The 15,968-nt window shown below is 46.9% G+C and overlaps 1 protein-coding gene across 3 annotated transcripts in view; it reads right to left on the bottom strand.

The window, feature by feature from the left end:
* Window positions 1-15,968, bottom strand: part of PCCA (propionyl-CoA carboxylase subunit alpha) — a 305,003-nt gene that overhangs the window by 170,295 nt on the left and 118,740 nt on the right. For all 3 annotated transcript variants that reach the window (XM_084767907.1, XM_084767906.1, XM_084767905.1), the window contains 2 exons: window positions 10,994-11,088; window positions 7,880-8,030 (listed from right to left, as the gene is read on the bottom strand). In XM_084767907.1, coding sequence (XP_084624033.1) covers window positions 7,880-8,030; window positions 10,994-11,088 — 246 coding nt within the window. The remainder of the gene's footprint in view (window positions 1-7,879; window positions 8,031-10,993; window positions 11,089-15,968) is intronic.

Consider the following 15,968-nt stretch of genomic DNA (forward strand, 5'->3'; position numbering starts at 1 on the left):
TAAGGTTATATCTTACAAATTAATCTATAAAATTATAAGCATTTTCCCCAAGATTCTGGCAACTAAATTATTTTAATTCTTTTTCTTTTATTAAATATAAATAAGCTAATCCAATAAATTAAAATTCTCACATGTAAAAATTAAAATGAGAAATAAATAGTTCTCTTGGATACTAAACTATATAATATATGGCATAATACTTAAAAAAAATTGCAACACTAGCACCCAAATAGACAGAAAGGTTTTCTAAAGTAATAGTTATGTGACTGTAGCTGGGTACACTGGATGCCTTAAATAAATACAATAAAATTGATACCATATGGAGAGATCCCATTATGAGAAATAAAATGACACGGGGCGGCTCAGAGAGGGGGGGTTTGGCTTATCATAAATTAGAGAAAAAACCCCAAATACTGTCACAATGACACAAATTACATAATAGAGAAGATTTTAAAACTCAGCTACTTAGAAATACAGACTTTATCAGGCAGTAACAAACAAAACCAAGAACGCAGGCGACAAAGGGAACTGCCTATAAACAGTATCTGAGGACTCCACACCTAGGATCATTTACTGATCCTGGTGGGGATGAAATGGCTTCTGACCCAGACAAGGGAGGAACCACCAGCTCAGAGAGCATTGGAGCAGTATAACAGAGGCCCAGCCCCACATAGCAAGGGCCCGGAGGCCCTACACAGGCATAACGGAGCCCCAGCCCCACATAGCAAGGGCCTGGAGGCCCTACACAGGCAGAGGGGCTTGTGCCACACAACAGAAGCCTGGAAGGCATTAAACTCAGGCCTTGTGGAAGAGTCACAGGCATATCTGGCCTCCTCAAGCCCTGAGAGAACAGAGAGAGAAGGGGCGGGGCAGAAAGAGAGAGCTAAGGAGACTATGCACTCTTTGCTCCGGGATGTAAGAAAAAGCTCAGTGTAAGAGGATCAAAGGTGTATAACATGGTCTACCCTCAGCTAACCTTACTAAGAACAAAGCTAAATCAGGCGTCCATGCCTCAACCTGGCGACTCTCGGTAGCACATCTCTACAGAGAAACCAAACTTGTTAGTCCAAATATGCCCCGCCCCCCCAGCCCCCTACCCCCCACCCCCAGGGACATCCACGAAGTGGGTGAGGAGCAGGGATGCGACTCACATTCTGTTACCAGAAAGCACACGTGGCCGGAAGCTGGAAAGTGACCAGCTTGTCAGGAAATTCAAGTAAAAGGAACAAAGAAAATTATAGCCTTCTTTTATCAAGCTGATGGCACTAATTAGAGATAAGACAGGCAGCAAGAAGTACAGCATTTGGCACGTGCCTTAAGAATTATAATCTCAGATTAGAACATAAATTTGAAAAAGAAAATATACTGCTTTAAAAGTGTAAGGGGTTATGAAGAATTTCCACTCATGGAGTTCAGTTCCCAGAGCCTGCACCAGCAGCTCACAGCACTGTAACTTCAGCTCCAAGGGACCTCATGCCTCTGGCCTCTGCACACACCTGTACTGACTTACACTCAAACACACACACACACACACACACACACACACACACACTTTAAAACAATAACAGTAAACGTATTAAAAAGAAATGTTCCTATTTAAAAAGAAGACTTGACTTGAATTGTTTAAACACTATCAGAAGTGACATGGTGGCGCACGCCCGTAATCTCCCAACGTTCAGGAGGCAGGGGCAGGAGGGTCATAGCAAGCCTGAAGCCACCAAGCCACCCTGATCTGTGATAAGTTCCAAGCTGGCCAAGACTACATAAACACAGAGGGGGCAAGAACGGCTTCCTCCATACTGTGAGAACCCCAAGGCTTGTTCTTCGTGATCCCGCTTAGTAGCCAGCTTCCTATTAAACACCCACTACACACAAACACATCCTCAGAAGGCAAAAATGCATCTTTTCTAGATAGGTAAGAGGTCACAGTCATGCAAGCAAGTATAACCAAGAGAAGGAATGTGAATAAAAGTTAAATGAGAAGAAACTGCTCCACGGGGTGGTGTTAAATCACACAGGCTTCTGCACTGTCAGAGCTAGCGTGGTAGAGTTTTCACCAGGTTGGCTCCGCACCCCACTCCACACCCAAAGCTGTTCTGCAATGTTTGACGTGGTAGAATAGAACTTCCTGGCTAACCATGTGGGGTAAAACGCAGACAGTCTCTGAGGAACTCCAATGAGTTTAACCAACTGCAAAGAGCTGCCTGATGTAGGCTGTGGGGCAAGCTAAAACAAACAAAGGGGTAAAATAAAGGAGGCAGAAACAAATGCCAGAATAAAGAAAGCCACAAGCCTGCAATCCAGATAGCTAGCTGGCTGTCCGGAGGCTAAGGCAGAAGGATAGCTAGAGGCCAGGAGTTCAAGAGTTCAAGGCCAGCCTGGGCAACATGGCGAGAGCTTGTCTCAGGGAGTAAAGGGCACGGTTACAAATTGCCCTAAAAAAAAAAACAAAAAAACAAAAAAAAAAACCCAACCCACTGGCTGTTAATTCTAAAGGTGGTGGCATGTGCTTAACCCAACAATCGTGTCTATTTGTAGAACAAAACACAAACATTCTCTCATCACAGATTTCCTTCTGCATCTCATTGCGTGATACTAACCTCATCGTACATAATAAAGTCCTCATTTTAATGAAAAAATATAATTAAAAAACATTATTTCCTAGCTCATTATCTAATTAGATTTACTTAGTTAGAAAACCATTATTTTAATCAAAATCAAACTAATATCCCAAAGGCAAAATTACAAGGGTACTCAAACAAACAGACTACGAGCTAAGAAATATAATTTCAAAGGGACTAACTACTGTTAATGTTAAATGCTACCAATATTTAGAATATTGGCTTAAAAAAAAACCAGCTAACTTCTGCTATGGCAAGTGAAAACCAATCTGTTATTTGATAGGTATATTTTTACTCTACTGGTAATTTTTTTCATATAACTGACATAGATAAGATTTTGGTGATAGCACTCATGGGACTAGTTAGTGTTTCATTTGCACACTCAACTGCCAAGTCCCTTGCAGCTGAGGCTCATCCTGTGCCTGCTGAGGGTCGAGTGTCAGGGAAGCACTTCCAAGGGTCACTTAGAAAGGGAAAGGTAAGTGAGGCAAAGGCCAGGCCAGGGCACAAATTTACATGTATGTAACGCACTTCTCAAAGCTTGGAACCTGTACTCACAGTTACTGGGACTAGGTGACAAGAGAGAGGATGTTCTTGAACATCAAAGACAAAGAATACAGGAAACAATTATCACCCAAATGCACGCAGAGACACAAACACAACACTCAGCACCTACACTTTGTCGTACAGGCGTGTGCGTCGCAGGCGCAAAGGAGCACTGCAGATGTAGCTTATTCCTTCAGGAGCACGGGGCAATGCAAAGCGCAGGCATGAGGATGAGAGGCCATCGCAGGAGAAGGCTGAGGTCGGCCGCCTCCACAGGGACAGAGGCCGCAGAGTGACCTGGACTAGACCCAGCCCCTCGCTGGATGGCAGATGGATTCGGTATCCCTCAGAAGCCAAAGAAATTTCACTTTCAACTGGGACCCTTAGTGCCGCAAAATATTATTACACATGAACAGTGTCCACAAGTAAAGCGCCAAGTCACTGGGTTTCAGAAGTGAAAACTGTCACACATGCCGTAAGACAACTAAGCTGGGTGTGTTTAAAGAACTGAAAGGTAAAATCCAGTCGTTGGATAGGAGATGGGAAAAGACAGCAAGCACTGACCTGCACACTTTTGAAGAATCACCTAAAGCCTAGCTTGAAATATAAGCAAGAGATGTGATAAACGGGAGGGGGGGGCCACAAGCGGTGCACTAAGTACACCGAAGCAAAACAAAGTGCAGGCTAAAGGATCATCAAAGAAAAGGCGTGTGGAGAAGCTGCCTAGCCTGGCAAACTCAGAAGGGAGGGTCACGCTAGAAACAGCAATAGAGAGTCTTCAAAACATGCTGGAAGGCACCAAGCCACGAACTCGGGGAGCTCCGTGAACTCCATGGACATAAACACATGCACTGAACATAATTAAGGAGAAAAAAATCATTTTTTAAAGTTCATTGTTAATTTTTTAAAGAGGTATTAGCAAAATGGCTCCACAGGTAAAAGAGCTTTTGTTCGCTGGAGCCCACATAAACGTGGAGAGAGAAATCAGCTGTGTAGAGCACTGCACAGCACAGGCAGCCCTCACACAAATACATCATCAATATACACAAATACAACACAGTCCCAAACGTTTTAAGTGGCTAAAAACAAAATCATAGCTACTGTCAGAAGAAAAAGAGTAGCTGTCTATACATGACCAGAAATAGATCTCAAAGTCCCTCCAGAAAGAGGCAGGTGTAACAGGATGAATTTGAGAGGAAGCGGGCGGGGGACACGGAGGGGCGGGGGACATGGAGGGGCTGGGGCGGGGGACATGGAGGGGCTGGGGCGGGGACATGGAGGGGCTGGGGCGGGGGACATGGAGGGGCTGGGGGGGACATGGAGGGGCTGGGGCGGGGACATGGAGGGGCTGGGGCGGGGGACATGGAGGGGCTGGGGCGGGGACATGGAGGGGCTGGGGCGGGGACATGGAGGGGCTGGGGCGGGGGACATGGAGGGGCTGGGGGGGGGACATGGAGGGAGGGGCGGGGACATGGAGGGGCTGGGGCGGGGACATGGAGGGGCTGGGGCGGGGACATGGAGGGGCTGGGGCGGGGGACATGGAGGGGCTGGGGGGGGACATGGAGGGGCTGGGGCGGGGACATGGAGGGGCTGGGGCGGGGACATGGAGGGGCTGGGGCGGGGACATGGAGGGGCTGGGGCGGGGGACATGGAGGGGCTGGGGCGGGACACGGAGGGGCTGGGGCGGGGGACATGGAGGGAGGGGCTAGAGGAAAGAGAAGGGGGTTAATGACATAAAAATTTATTTTATTTCCATGTACAAGGGAAGAAACAGAAGATGACTATGTGGGCACACTGGAAAGAATGATGATTGTTTAAAACAATAGTAAGTAACATTATCTCCATGACAGCGGAGTGAGGATCCAATGCCCCAATTTCCTCACCCCGCCAGGTGCGACAGGGAAACAAACCGACTGACATCAGACTTGGGTAAATCAAAGTGCCTGCTGTGGGACTGGTCCTAACAAAAGCGTGGACATCCACACAGCTCCCGGCCACAGAGATAATGTTAACTGCTGAGCACTGGAAATACAAAAGAAAGAGAAAACTACAGGGGTGAGAAAAATGAACACATCGAAACAGACTAAATTTAAATCTAAATATATCAAAACAAGTTCAGCTATATGGAGCTGGGCCTGGGTTCACTTGAGCCCGGAGCGCAAGACCACCCTGTTTAAAAAAAAAAAGTGTGGTGCAAATACACAATAGTTCATGATGTTGTCTAGGCACAGACAAGATGACAGAACTGGACTTTCAAATTACATACTGCTTACAGAGATGCATGTGAAGTGTATTCACAGAAAGATCAAGAGTGAAAAAATAGAGATACACTGTGCAAAAAGAGATGTTTAGTTCACAAAAGAAACCCACCACAAGCCCCCAAAACCATAAAGACTAATTAAGACCAAGTACAGAAAGTGTCTTTCTTGGGGCTGGAGAGATGGCTCGGCAGTTAATAGCGCTGGCTGCTCTTCCAGAGGACCCAGGTTCAATTCCCAGCACCCACATGGCAGCTCACAACTGCCTCTGACTCCCGGGAGATCCCGATACTCTTACCTAGAAGTACATGGAGGCAAAAGACCAATGCACATAAAATAAAAGTAAACAAATCATTAAAAAAAAAAGTATCTCTCTTGCAATCACTCAAATTTTTAAAGATATATTCATTTATTATTATGTATACAGTGTTCTACCTGCATACATCCGCAGGCCAGAAGAGGGCCCCAGATCTTACCATGGATGGTTGTGAGCCACCATGTGGTTGCTGGGAATTGAGCTCAGTGCCTCGGGAAGAGCAGACAGTGCTCTCAACCTCCAAGCCATCTCTCCAGGCCCAGACTCCATTGCTAAAGGTGGCACTCCACAATCCACCCCAATTCATGTAACCACAATATATTTCCTGCTTTTGCAGAGTGAATACATTTTAAAATGGTGCACCCAATTCATGTCCATCCAGAGCCTGTGAATATGACCTTATCTGGAAAGTCTTAACAGATGTAATCAAGTGGAGGTCAGGCTACACTAGAACAACCCCCAGATCTGATGGCTGCCACCCTTTGAGAAAGAAGGAACTATGTTTATTTTGTTGTTGCTGTTGTTGTTTCACTGACCCTGGTGTGGAGGAGGGCTGACTTTCAATAGACCACAGTGAGGAGCTGCTCTGCTACACACAAAACCCCGACCAGAAGGAACTTTCACATGGGGATACTGAAGGAGAAAGCCAGATGCCTGCTGAGGCAGAGACTAGAGCTATTCTGCCACAAAGCAAAGAACGACAGGCTAGCTGACAACCGCCCACCGCCAGCTCTCTGCTCAGCTCCAACCTGGAGGACCCTGCCCATCTCAGACTCTGGTCCAGGTTATGATTTCACTAAATGAGTAAAACAGGAAGCAAATTACATGTCTACAGAAGGCAAAATATAAACTGTTATTTTCTTCAGAGCAGCATCACATAAGGAATCATGAAATTTCCTGTTTGAACTGCACAAAAACAGAATAATAAATACTATATGACCCTATCAACAAAAGTTAAAGATAAAAAAACAACTGGTAAGACTAGTGTGGCAACATGAGACTGTCTGAAAGATTCCACCAGAACAGGAGGCACTCCAGAGGCGGAGGGGATGGAATGACAGACAGATGGAGGAGGCTCTGCACCACGAGCACCAGCTGATGCTTCACAATTTGTGTTGTTCTGTCTACTTTTTACACACACACACACACATACACACATATATAAAATCTATATATATGTAACTCCCTGTATATGTATATATGTGTGTACTCCCTACATTTAAATATATATATGTATGTATATATTTACATGTATGTGTGTGTGTGTCTGTGTGTGTGCGCGCATGTGTGTATATACATGCACATCACAATTTAAGTAAAGGAGGGCGAAGGGAAGAAGGAAGAAAACAAAGCCACCTGTTACAGCACTGGTGACAGAGATCTTAGCTGAAGCTCAGGATGTCACAAGTCAGGATGGCTACTGGATTTTTCCTAACTCCCTGGGAACTTGGGTGTCACTGCAGTTTTAGGAGTCACTCCCAAAAGTTCACATTAGGTCCCCTCACTCTACCCATTTAGATGACTTTGTAAGCACTTATCTCTCTCCGTTTAAAGTGTCAGAGCTTCTCCTAACCAGCACTAAATCCTGACGAACAGTTCACTCTAAAAGGGCTGAGAAAACCAAAGGAGACTTCCCACATGAAGTACTAGGCATTAAGTATAATAACAGCACAGCAGGCTAAACACTGGCCTTCCCGTTCGCAGGCTGTGGGGCTGGACAGACAGCTCAGCAATTAAGAGCTCTCCAAGAAGACTCAGCTTTGAGTTTCAGCACCCTCATGGCAGCTCACAACTGTCTGTAACTCCAGGCCAGAGGATCTCACTCCCTCTTCTAGCCTCTAAGGGCACTGCACACGTGTGGTACACATACATACATGCAGGCAAAACACCCACACACATAAAAAATCAAATAAACATCTCATTTTAAATGTTTGATTTTATCTATTTATTTTATATTTGTTAAATAAATAAATTAGTTGGGTGCTTAATTCTCCCTAGCAGGTATCTCAGCATAAATGTAAAAAGCTAATGCTTAAGTTTATGGTGTTAATTTTTTAATTCTATTATAAAACAAAACAAGATAAATGAGTGAGGAGGGGTACAGAGGCGTGGAGAGGAACAAAAACAGATGTTGTTACCTGGAGTCTTGTATTCATTTCCAAGAAGTAAAAATTCTTCTGAGAGTCCACAAGAAATTCCACCGTTCCAGCCGAGGAATACCGCACAGCTTTAGCCAAAGCCACGGCCTGCTCTCCCATTGCTCGACGCGTCTCGGGATCCAGAAAGATGCTACAGACAGACAAAGCGCTCAGCAGTGAAGCCCCAGTGACCTTCATGGGCTTACACACATCCATCTGTGCCAACTTAGGAACTGGTCATGTTTCATAGCGCACACAGTGTCATGTGCCTCACAAAGCCAGCCGCAAGCTTTTATGGGATATTCACTTCGTTTCTAAAACACACAACTAACTCTCACCTAGTAAAACCGAGCTGAGAATTGCTTCTAGCTAAAGGAGAAATAAGCTAATGGAGACTGACATGCACAACCCTCATTCTTCATAGATGCTGTATGGGCAAACTTGCCTACTTGCAAGAACTAAAGTGCCCTTAAAAATGCGTATTTGTAGCACACATGAACAAAACGAGAAGAAAACTGCCAAAAGCCGAGGAAGAGGAGGATGCTCTGACCTCCTATGCCAGGGCTTGTACTTAACCACTGTCATCTCCGAGGAGAGAGAGAAAGAGGGAGACTCACTGTGTGACAGACTCTTGGCTTTATGCTTAAGTATTATCTGGGCCCCTAAGAGCGTAACGGCTGTGAGAAGTCTTGTGGAGGGAGCCCACATGTGAGGGAAGCCTAGCTGGTAACGCACTGCAGGCTCGCATGAGTTAAATAAGGCCCTTCAACTGGAACATATAGAAAACAAGGTTCTACATTGATGAGGTGCGGAAATCATCGTTACATGTTATGTGAAAACAGTACAGCCTGAGGCTCAAAGGAGCCCAAACCTTGTAGTCCCCACGGAGAGACAGCTCAGCACGTGGTAACTCAGGGCTCACATGCCTCTGTAGAGCAGAGCTGCTTTAGCAAGCCTCTAAGGCCACAGGCAGGTCAGACCAGAGTGTTTCCAGCAAAGCTTGTTTATCTGGAAGGTGTGTGTGCATGCATGCGCATGCACCAAATAATTCATATTTTCAGATTCTGGTTCTATATACGAAAGGCTCTGGAAGATAAACATTAACTACTATTTGTAGATTGATGCCACCCTCCCATAAGAGCCGCCACGTTGGGATGGTACACTAAAACTGTACATGCTCTTCTTCATACAGCATGGGGGGGGGGAGAGCTGCTCCTGCTTCACCTATGCTGCACACCACTCGGCACCAGGCTCACTGCGCTTTTTTTTTTTTTTTTTTTTTTTTTTTGGTCTAGGGAACTTATGGTTGTTTAAGTGAATTTGAAGCCAGGGACTTTTCCTCAGAAGAAACTCTCATCTGTTTCTGCTTGTAACTTTTTTTTCCTTTTAAGCACAAGAACTCCTTAAGAGCCTGTCAGTTTTAATTAGCAGTCAGTCAGAATTCCAACCTTCTCCGACTTCCTCGTAAATATAAGTATAAAGATGACTTTTATCCAAATAAGGTTCAGACTCTGGATTTGGCTGGTTTTTTTGGTTTTGGGTTTGGTGGTGGTGGTGGTTGTTATTGGTGCTGTTTGGGAGGTGTTTTTTGTTTTGTTTTGTTTTGTTTTGTTTTTAAAGATGCTTTTAATCTGCTGTCCCATCCCTAGTTTTAGGCCAAAATCTTGGCTACTTTCCATCCTGTCTCATTCCTTAGGTTGTGGCTGAGCTGCAAGCAGCCCTGTGGTGCCTTTTAACACGAGTATTATATTTCAGCTCCATATAAATTGATAGTTAGACTAAAGCCAGAGCAGTCATTTGGATTGCCATAGGGACAGAGCCTACCTGACCAGTAAATGGGAAATGTACTTGCTATTCCTTCTTTAGGTGACATTGGGATTACTCAGCAGCTTCAGGTATTTAGATTTTTTTTATTATAAATATAGTTCTGCAGTGTGCTAATAAAATCTGAAAGAAAAACACCACCTAATAAAGCTAGTGCAGCCAAAGTAAGGGAAGTCTACAAGTGTGGAGGCTCCAAGCAGGCAAATAGACTCAATTTTGTCTTTCTGGTCTTATCCTCTCCTGTACCATAAACCTCGCTGTCTAGCATCACAACTGTAATGTACTCTATTGGTAAAGCAGTCACAGGACACAGTGGCACCGACAAGCCTACAACACTGAACGGCAGACAGCAGAGTCAAAGGATTAAGGCACCATGTTTTCAGAGCACCAGACTGTCCCACATTTTAAACTAAGGTATCTAAAATAAGAACTAATTTTACCCTGTGATTAAAAAGTTACCCATAGTCATATATATTCTTTTTAGAGACTACACACATATTGTATTAACACATGTTGGCTTTGCAGATTAAAGTACTATTGGATATATGTTTTAGTGTTTGGCATCCAAAACAACTACATACACTCAACTGGGCTTTGGGTCTGTGTTTTAGCTTGGGGGAGTTGCCTGATGTTGATTTTTGGGACAAGGTCTTGGGATATAACCTTTGGCAAGCCTGGTACTCACCATGTAGTAGTCTAGCCTTTAATTCGTGGTGATCTTCCTGGCTCAGGCTCTGAGATACTAAGATGCCTGTTGCCAACTGGAAATTTTTTCCTCTTCTTCTTCTTCTTCTTTTTCCTTTGAGACAAGTCTCACTGTGTAGCTCTGGCTGGCCTAGAACTCCCTATGTAGACCAGGCTGACCTCAAATCCCTACTGAATACAGTACTGCCACTGTATTCAATATTAACTAGGGATTTTTTTTTTTAAGAACAAAGAGAAATCCAAGGTAAATACTAACGCAGCATCAACTGAGAGAGAAGCTCAGAGAGCAGCCTCATGAAACCCACATAAGAAGTGCATCAACTCTGGGCATCCTGAGAGCGTGGACAAGCTCTGCACAACCCCACGGCCTCAACAAGCCATAGCTGTCTATCTAGCAATCTCCTAATTAAAATCTACTTCTTTTATAAGTGTTTTCTCACTTTTATGTACTGGAGTACTGAGAGAAATCAAGTAATGGATTCTTAATCATTAATATAGAAAAAAACATTAAGTGAACATTTTAATCTAGATTTAATCTAAATTTAATCTGGATTTAATCCCGGGTGCTGCCCGGGAGACGCTCACCTCGGCGCCTCCTCCACCACCTTCTGGTTTCGCCTCTGGATGGAGCACTCCCTTTCGTTGAGCCACAGAGCGTTGCCGTGCTTATCACCTAAAACCTGAGAGTGGGAACACGTGAGAAACTCCCAGTGAGGGGGACCAGTCCCTGCCTCCCACAGAACTTCTCTTGGTTTTCGGTATCCGGACCCCAGAGAATGCATATAGCTCCCACGACACACATCAGGCTGATATTAACAGAAGGAAAGTATATTTACAGTTCTAGAATACAATAAGATAGTAGCAAAATGTTAGAGAGAAAGAGTCCCATAAGGCACTCCAAGCGCATAGATGGTTACGTGATGGTTATATGGATACCATTTAGTAATGTCTGAAAGGTTATAAGCCACCACAAAAGTGGGAAAATGTCAGTGCCGCTGGGGTCGTGCCTTTCGGTCACCAGTGGAGCAGTAACACCAAATCATTGCACAAACTGATCTGTAGTTCTTTTCAAATGTTTGTCAGGAATGAGTAGTTTATGGATTTTATCCAGTACATGGTTATTTGTATATGGATAACATTACTGTGGCTTATTTTGTTAGAGGAAACTAGAAAAAGATGGCCAGGAGCTGGTCCATAGCACAGCATGGTGCTCTCTGTTTGTGATTAGCAGAAGTCAACTGGAGGGAACATGGCCATCTGCTGAAGCTGGACCAGTCAAGCTGCTGAAACATCCCTGAGCACAAATCTCAGCCTCACCCACCTCAGGCTCACCCACCTCAGGCTCACCCATCCCAGGCTCACCCACCTCAGGCTCACCCACCTCAGGCTCACCCACCCCAGGCTCACACACCTCAGGCTCACACACCTCAGGCTCACACATCTCAGGCTCATACATCTCAGGCTCACGCATCTCAGGCTCACCCACCTCAGGCTCACCCACCTCAGGCTCACCCACCTCAGGCTCACCCATCTCAGGCTCACCCACCTCAGGCTCACCCACCTCAGGCTCACCCACCTCAGGCTCACACATCTCAGGCTCACACATCTCAGGCTCACCCACCTCAGGCTCACCCACCTCAGGCTCACCCATCTCAGGCTCACCCACCTCAGGCTCACCCACCTCAGGCTCACCCACCCCAGGCTCACCCACCTCAGGCTCACACATCCCAGGCTCACCCACCTCAGGCTCACACATCCCAGGCTCACCCACCTCAGGCTCACCCATCCCAGGCTCACACACCTCAGGCTCACCCATCTCAGGCTCACCCATCCCAGGCTCACCCATCTCAGGCTCACACACCTCAGGCTCACACACCTCAGGCTCACCCATCTCAGGCTCACCCATCTCAGGCTCACCCATCTCAGGCTCACACATCTCAGGCTCACACATCTCAGGCTCACACATCTCAGGCTCACCCACCCCAGGCTCACCCACCTCAGGCTCACCCATCTCAGGCTCACCCACCCCAGGCTCACCCATCCCAGGCTCACCCATCTCAGGCTCACACATCTCAGGCTCACACATCTCAGGCTCACGCATCCCAGGCTCACACATCTCAGGCTCACACATCTCAGGCTCACGCATCTCAGGCTCACACATCTCAGGCTCACACATCTCAGGCTCACACATCTCAGGCTCACCCAACCCAGGCTCACCCACCTCAGGCTCACCCATCTCAGGCTCACACATCTCAGGCTCACACATCCCAGGCTCACACATCTCAGGCTCACACATCTCAGGCTCACCCACCTCAGGCTCACCCACCCCAGGCTCACCCACCTCAGGCTCACACATCTCAGGCTCACACACCCCAGGCTCACCCACCTCAGGCTCACACATCTCAGGCTCACACATCTCAGGCTCACACATCTCAGGCTCACACATCCCAGGCTCACACATCTCAGGCTCACACATCTCAGGCTCACACATCTCAGGCTCACACATCTCAGGCTCACACATCTCAGGCTCACACATCTCAGGCTCACACATCTCAGGCTCACACATCTCAGGCTCACACATCCCAGGCTCACACATCTCAGGCTCACACATCTCAGGCTCACACATCCCAGGCTCACACATCTCAGGCTCACACATCTCAGGCTCACACATCCCAGGCTCACACATCCCAGGCTCACACATCTCAGGCTCACACATCTCAGGCTCACGCATCTCAGGCTCACACATCTCAGGCTCACACATCTCAGGCTCACACATCTCAGGCTCACACATCCCAGGCTCACACATCTCAGGCTCACACATCTCAGGCTCACACATCTCAGGCTCACACATCTCAGGCTCACACATCTCAGGCTCACACATCTCAGGCTCACACATCTCAGGCTCACACATCTCAGGCTCACACATCCCAGGCTCACACATCTCAGGCTCACACATCTCAGGCTCACACATCCCAGGCTCACACATCTCAGGCTCACACATCTCAGGCTCACACATCCCAGGCTCACACATCCCAGGCTCACACATCTCAGGCTCACACATCTCAGGCTCACGCATCTCAGGCTCACACATCTCAGGCTCACACATCTCAGGCTCACACATCTCAGGCTCACACATCTCAGGCTCACACATCTCAGGCTCACGCATCTCAGGCTCACACATCTCAGGCTCACACATCTCAGGCTCACGCATCTCAGGCTCACACATCTCAGGCTCACCCATCCCAGGCTCACACATCCCAGGCTCACACATCTCAGGCTCACACATCCCAGGCTCACCCATCTCAGGCTCACACATCTCAGGCTCACACATCCCAGGCTCACACACCTCAGTCTCACACATCTCAGGCTCACCCACCTCAGGCTCACCCACCCCAGGCTCACCCACCTCAGGCTCACACATCTCAGGCTCACACACCCCAGGCTCACCCACCTCAGGCTCACACATCTCAGGCTCACACATCTCAGGCTCACACATCTCAGGCTCACACATCCCAGGCTCACACATCCCAGGCTCACACATCTCAGGCTCACACATCTCAGGCTCACACATCTCAGGCTCACACATCTCAGGCTCACACATCTCAGGCTCACACATCTCAGGCTCACACATCTCAGGCTCACACATCTCAGGCTCACACATCCCAGGCTCACACATCTCAGGCTCACACATCTCAGGCTCACACATCCCAGGCTCACACATCTCAGGCTCACACATCTCAGGCTCACGCATCTCAGGCTCACACATCTCAGGCTCACACATCTCAGGCTCACACATCTCAGGCTCACACATCTCAGGCTCACACATCTCAGGCTCACGCATCTCAGGCTCACACATCTCAGGCTCACACATCTCAGGCTCACGCATCTCAGGCTCACACATCTCAGGCTCACACATCCCAGGCTCACCCATCCCAGGCTCACACATCCCAGGCTCACACATCTCAGGCTCACACATCCCAGGCTCACCCATCTCAGGCTCACCCATCTCAGGCTCACACATCCCAGGCTCACCCATCCCAGGCTCACACACCTCAGGCTCACCCACCTCAGGCTCACACATCCCAGGCTCACCCATCTCAGGCTCACCCACCTCAGGCTCACCCATCTCAGGCTCACCCATCTCAGGCTCACACATCTCAGGCTCACACATCTCAGGCTCACACATCCCAGGCTCACACATCTCAGGCTCACACATCTCAGGCTCACACATCTCAGGCTCACACATCTCAGGCTCACACATCTCAGGCTCACACATCTCAGGCTCACACATCTCAGGCTCACACATCTCAGGCTCACACATCTCAGGCTCACACATCTCAGGCTCACACATCTCAGGCTCACACATCCCAGGCTCACACATCCCAGGCTCACCCACCTCAGTGTCACACTTCTCAAGCTCACAGACTTGTTCTAGAAGCTCTAAGAGTCACGAGTTCCAGCACCGAGCAGCTGGCCAGCCTCATGGCAAGGCATTCTGATCCTCAGGCTCTCCATGTATTACAGAGAGCTGACTAAAGGATCGCACTAATGTTTTATATGACTGGTGAGAAAAGTATACAGCAGGCATAGTTAGCTATAAATAAATAGCGAATATATGACTGAAATGTTTTAGGAATAAATCCTTTCTAAACTCAAAAATGATTTTAACTAATAAGTGAAAATTTTAGAATCCTCATATGCTAAAAGATTGGCATATTACTTCTAAGACTGCAAGGTAGCTAGCTGCATGAGGTACATCTAAAAATATTTTAACTCCTCAAAATAACTCTCAACCTCTTTTTTTAAACTCTACTTGGCAAGGAAGTAAAAGTGCATTCAATCTCTAAGAAATAAGGCCAAAATAACAATGAATCTCAAAAAACACTTCCATATATGTGTGTGTGTGCGTGTGTGTGTGTGTGTGTGTGTATGTGTGACTTAGATACACAATCTAAGTTTTTCTCTGATTCTTTTTAGTTTCCTTTTTGCTCTAAAAATTATAGGGAAATTTGACATACAAGTGGTGCAAAGGCATACATGCTGGCAAAACACCCATAACTATAAAGTCAAAATGGAAAGCTTGGGGAATTTATCAAACATTAAAAAAATAGTGATGATATACTCAGAAATGTGAATAAACATACTTATGAGGGAGAGATGGTCCTCACCTCTGTGAGCTGTGTAAACTTTGAGATCGCTCTTTAGCTACAAGTGCCGAACAGGAAGTGGCTGTGCCACTAGCTCCTCAAGAGGCTTTCATGACCAGGCATGTTCTTTAGGGTCCCTGAACCCAGGTAGGGGCATGCCAGTGGTCCTCTAGCTGGACACTGCTGGTGTACACCTCAGAAAGGGATGGGACGCAGAATGGAACAGCACATGTAAAAATTAGCAGGGGACTGAAACGCACAGATGTGCTTCGCAGACTGGGGTAGTAGACATTTAAGAAATGGGTAACATCATCTAAACACAGAACTTGAGGGACCGGGAGAAAGAGTAAAATGAAGTTGACTTTTATGAACTATGCTTGTTACACACGCTGTCCTCTGAGCCAAAGTCCTGC

This window comes from Acomys minous, assembly GCF_964271855.1.
Source record: "Acomys minous genome assembly, chromosome: 18".
NCBI lineage: Eukaryota > Metazoa > Chordata > Mammalia > Rodentia > Muridae > Acomys > Acomys minous.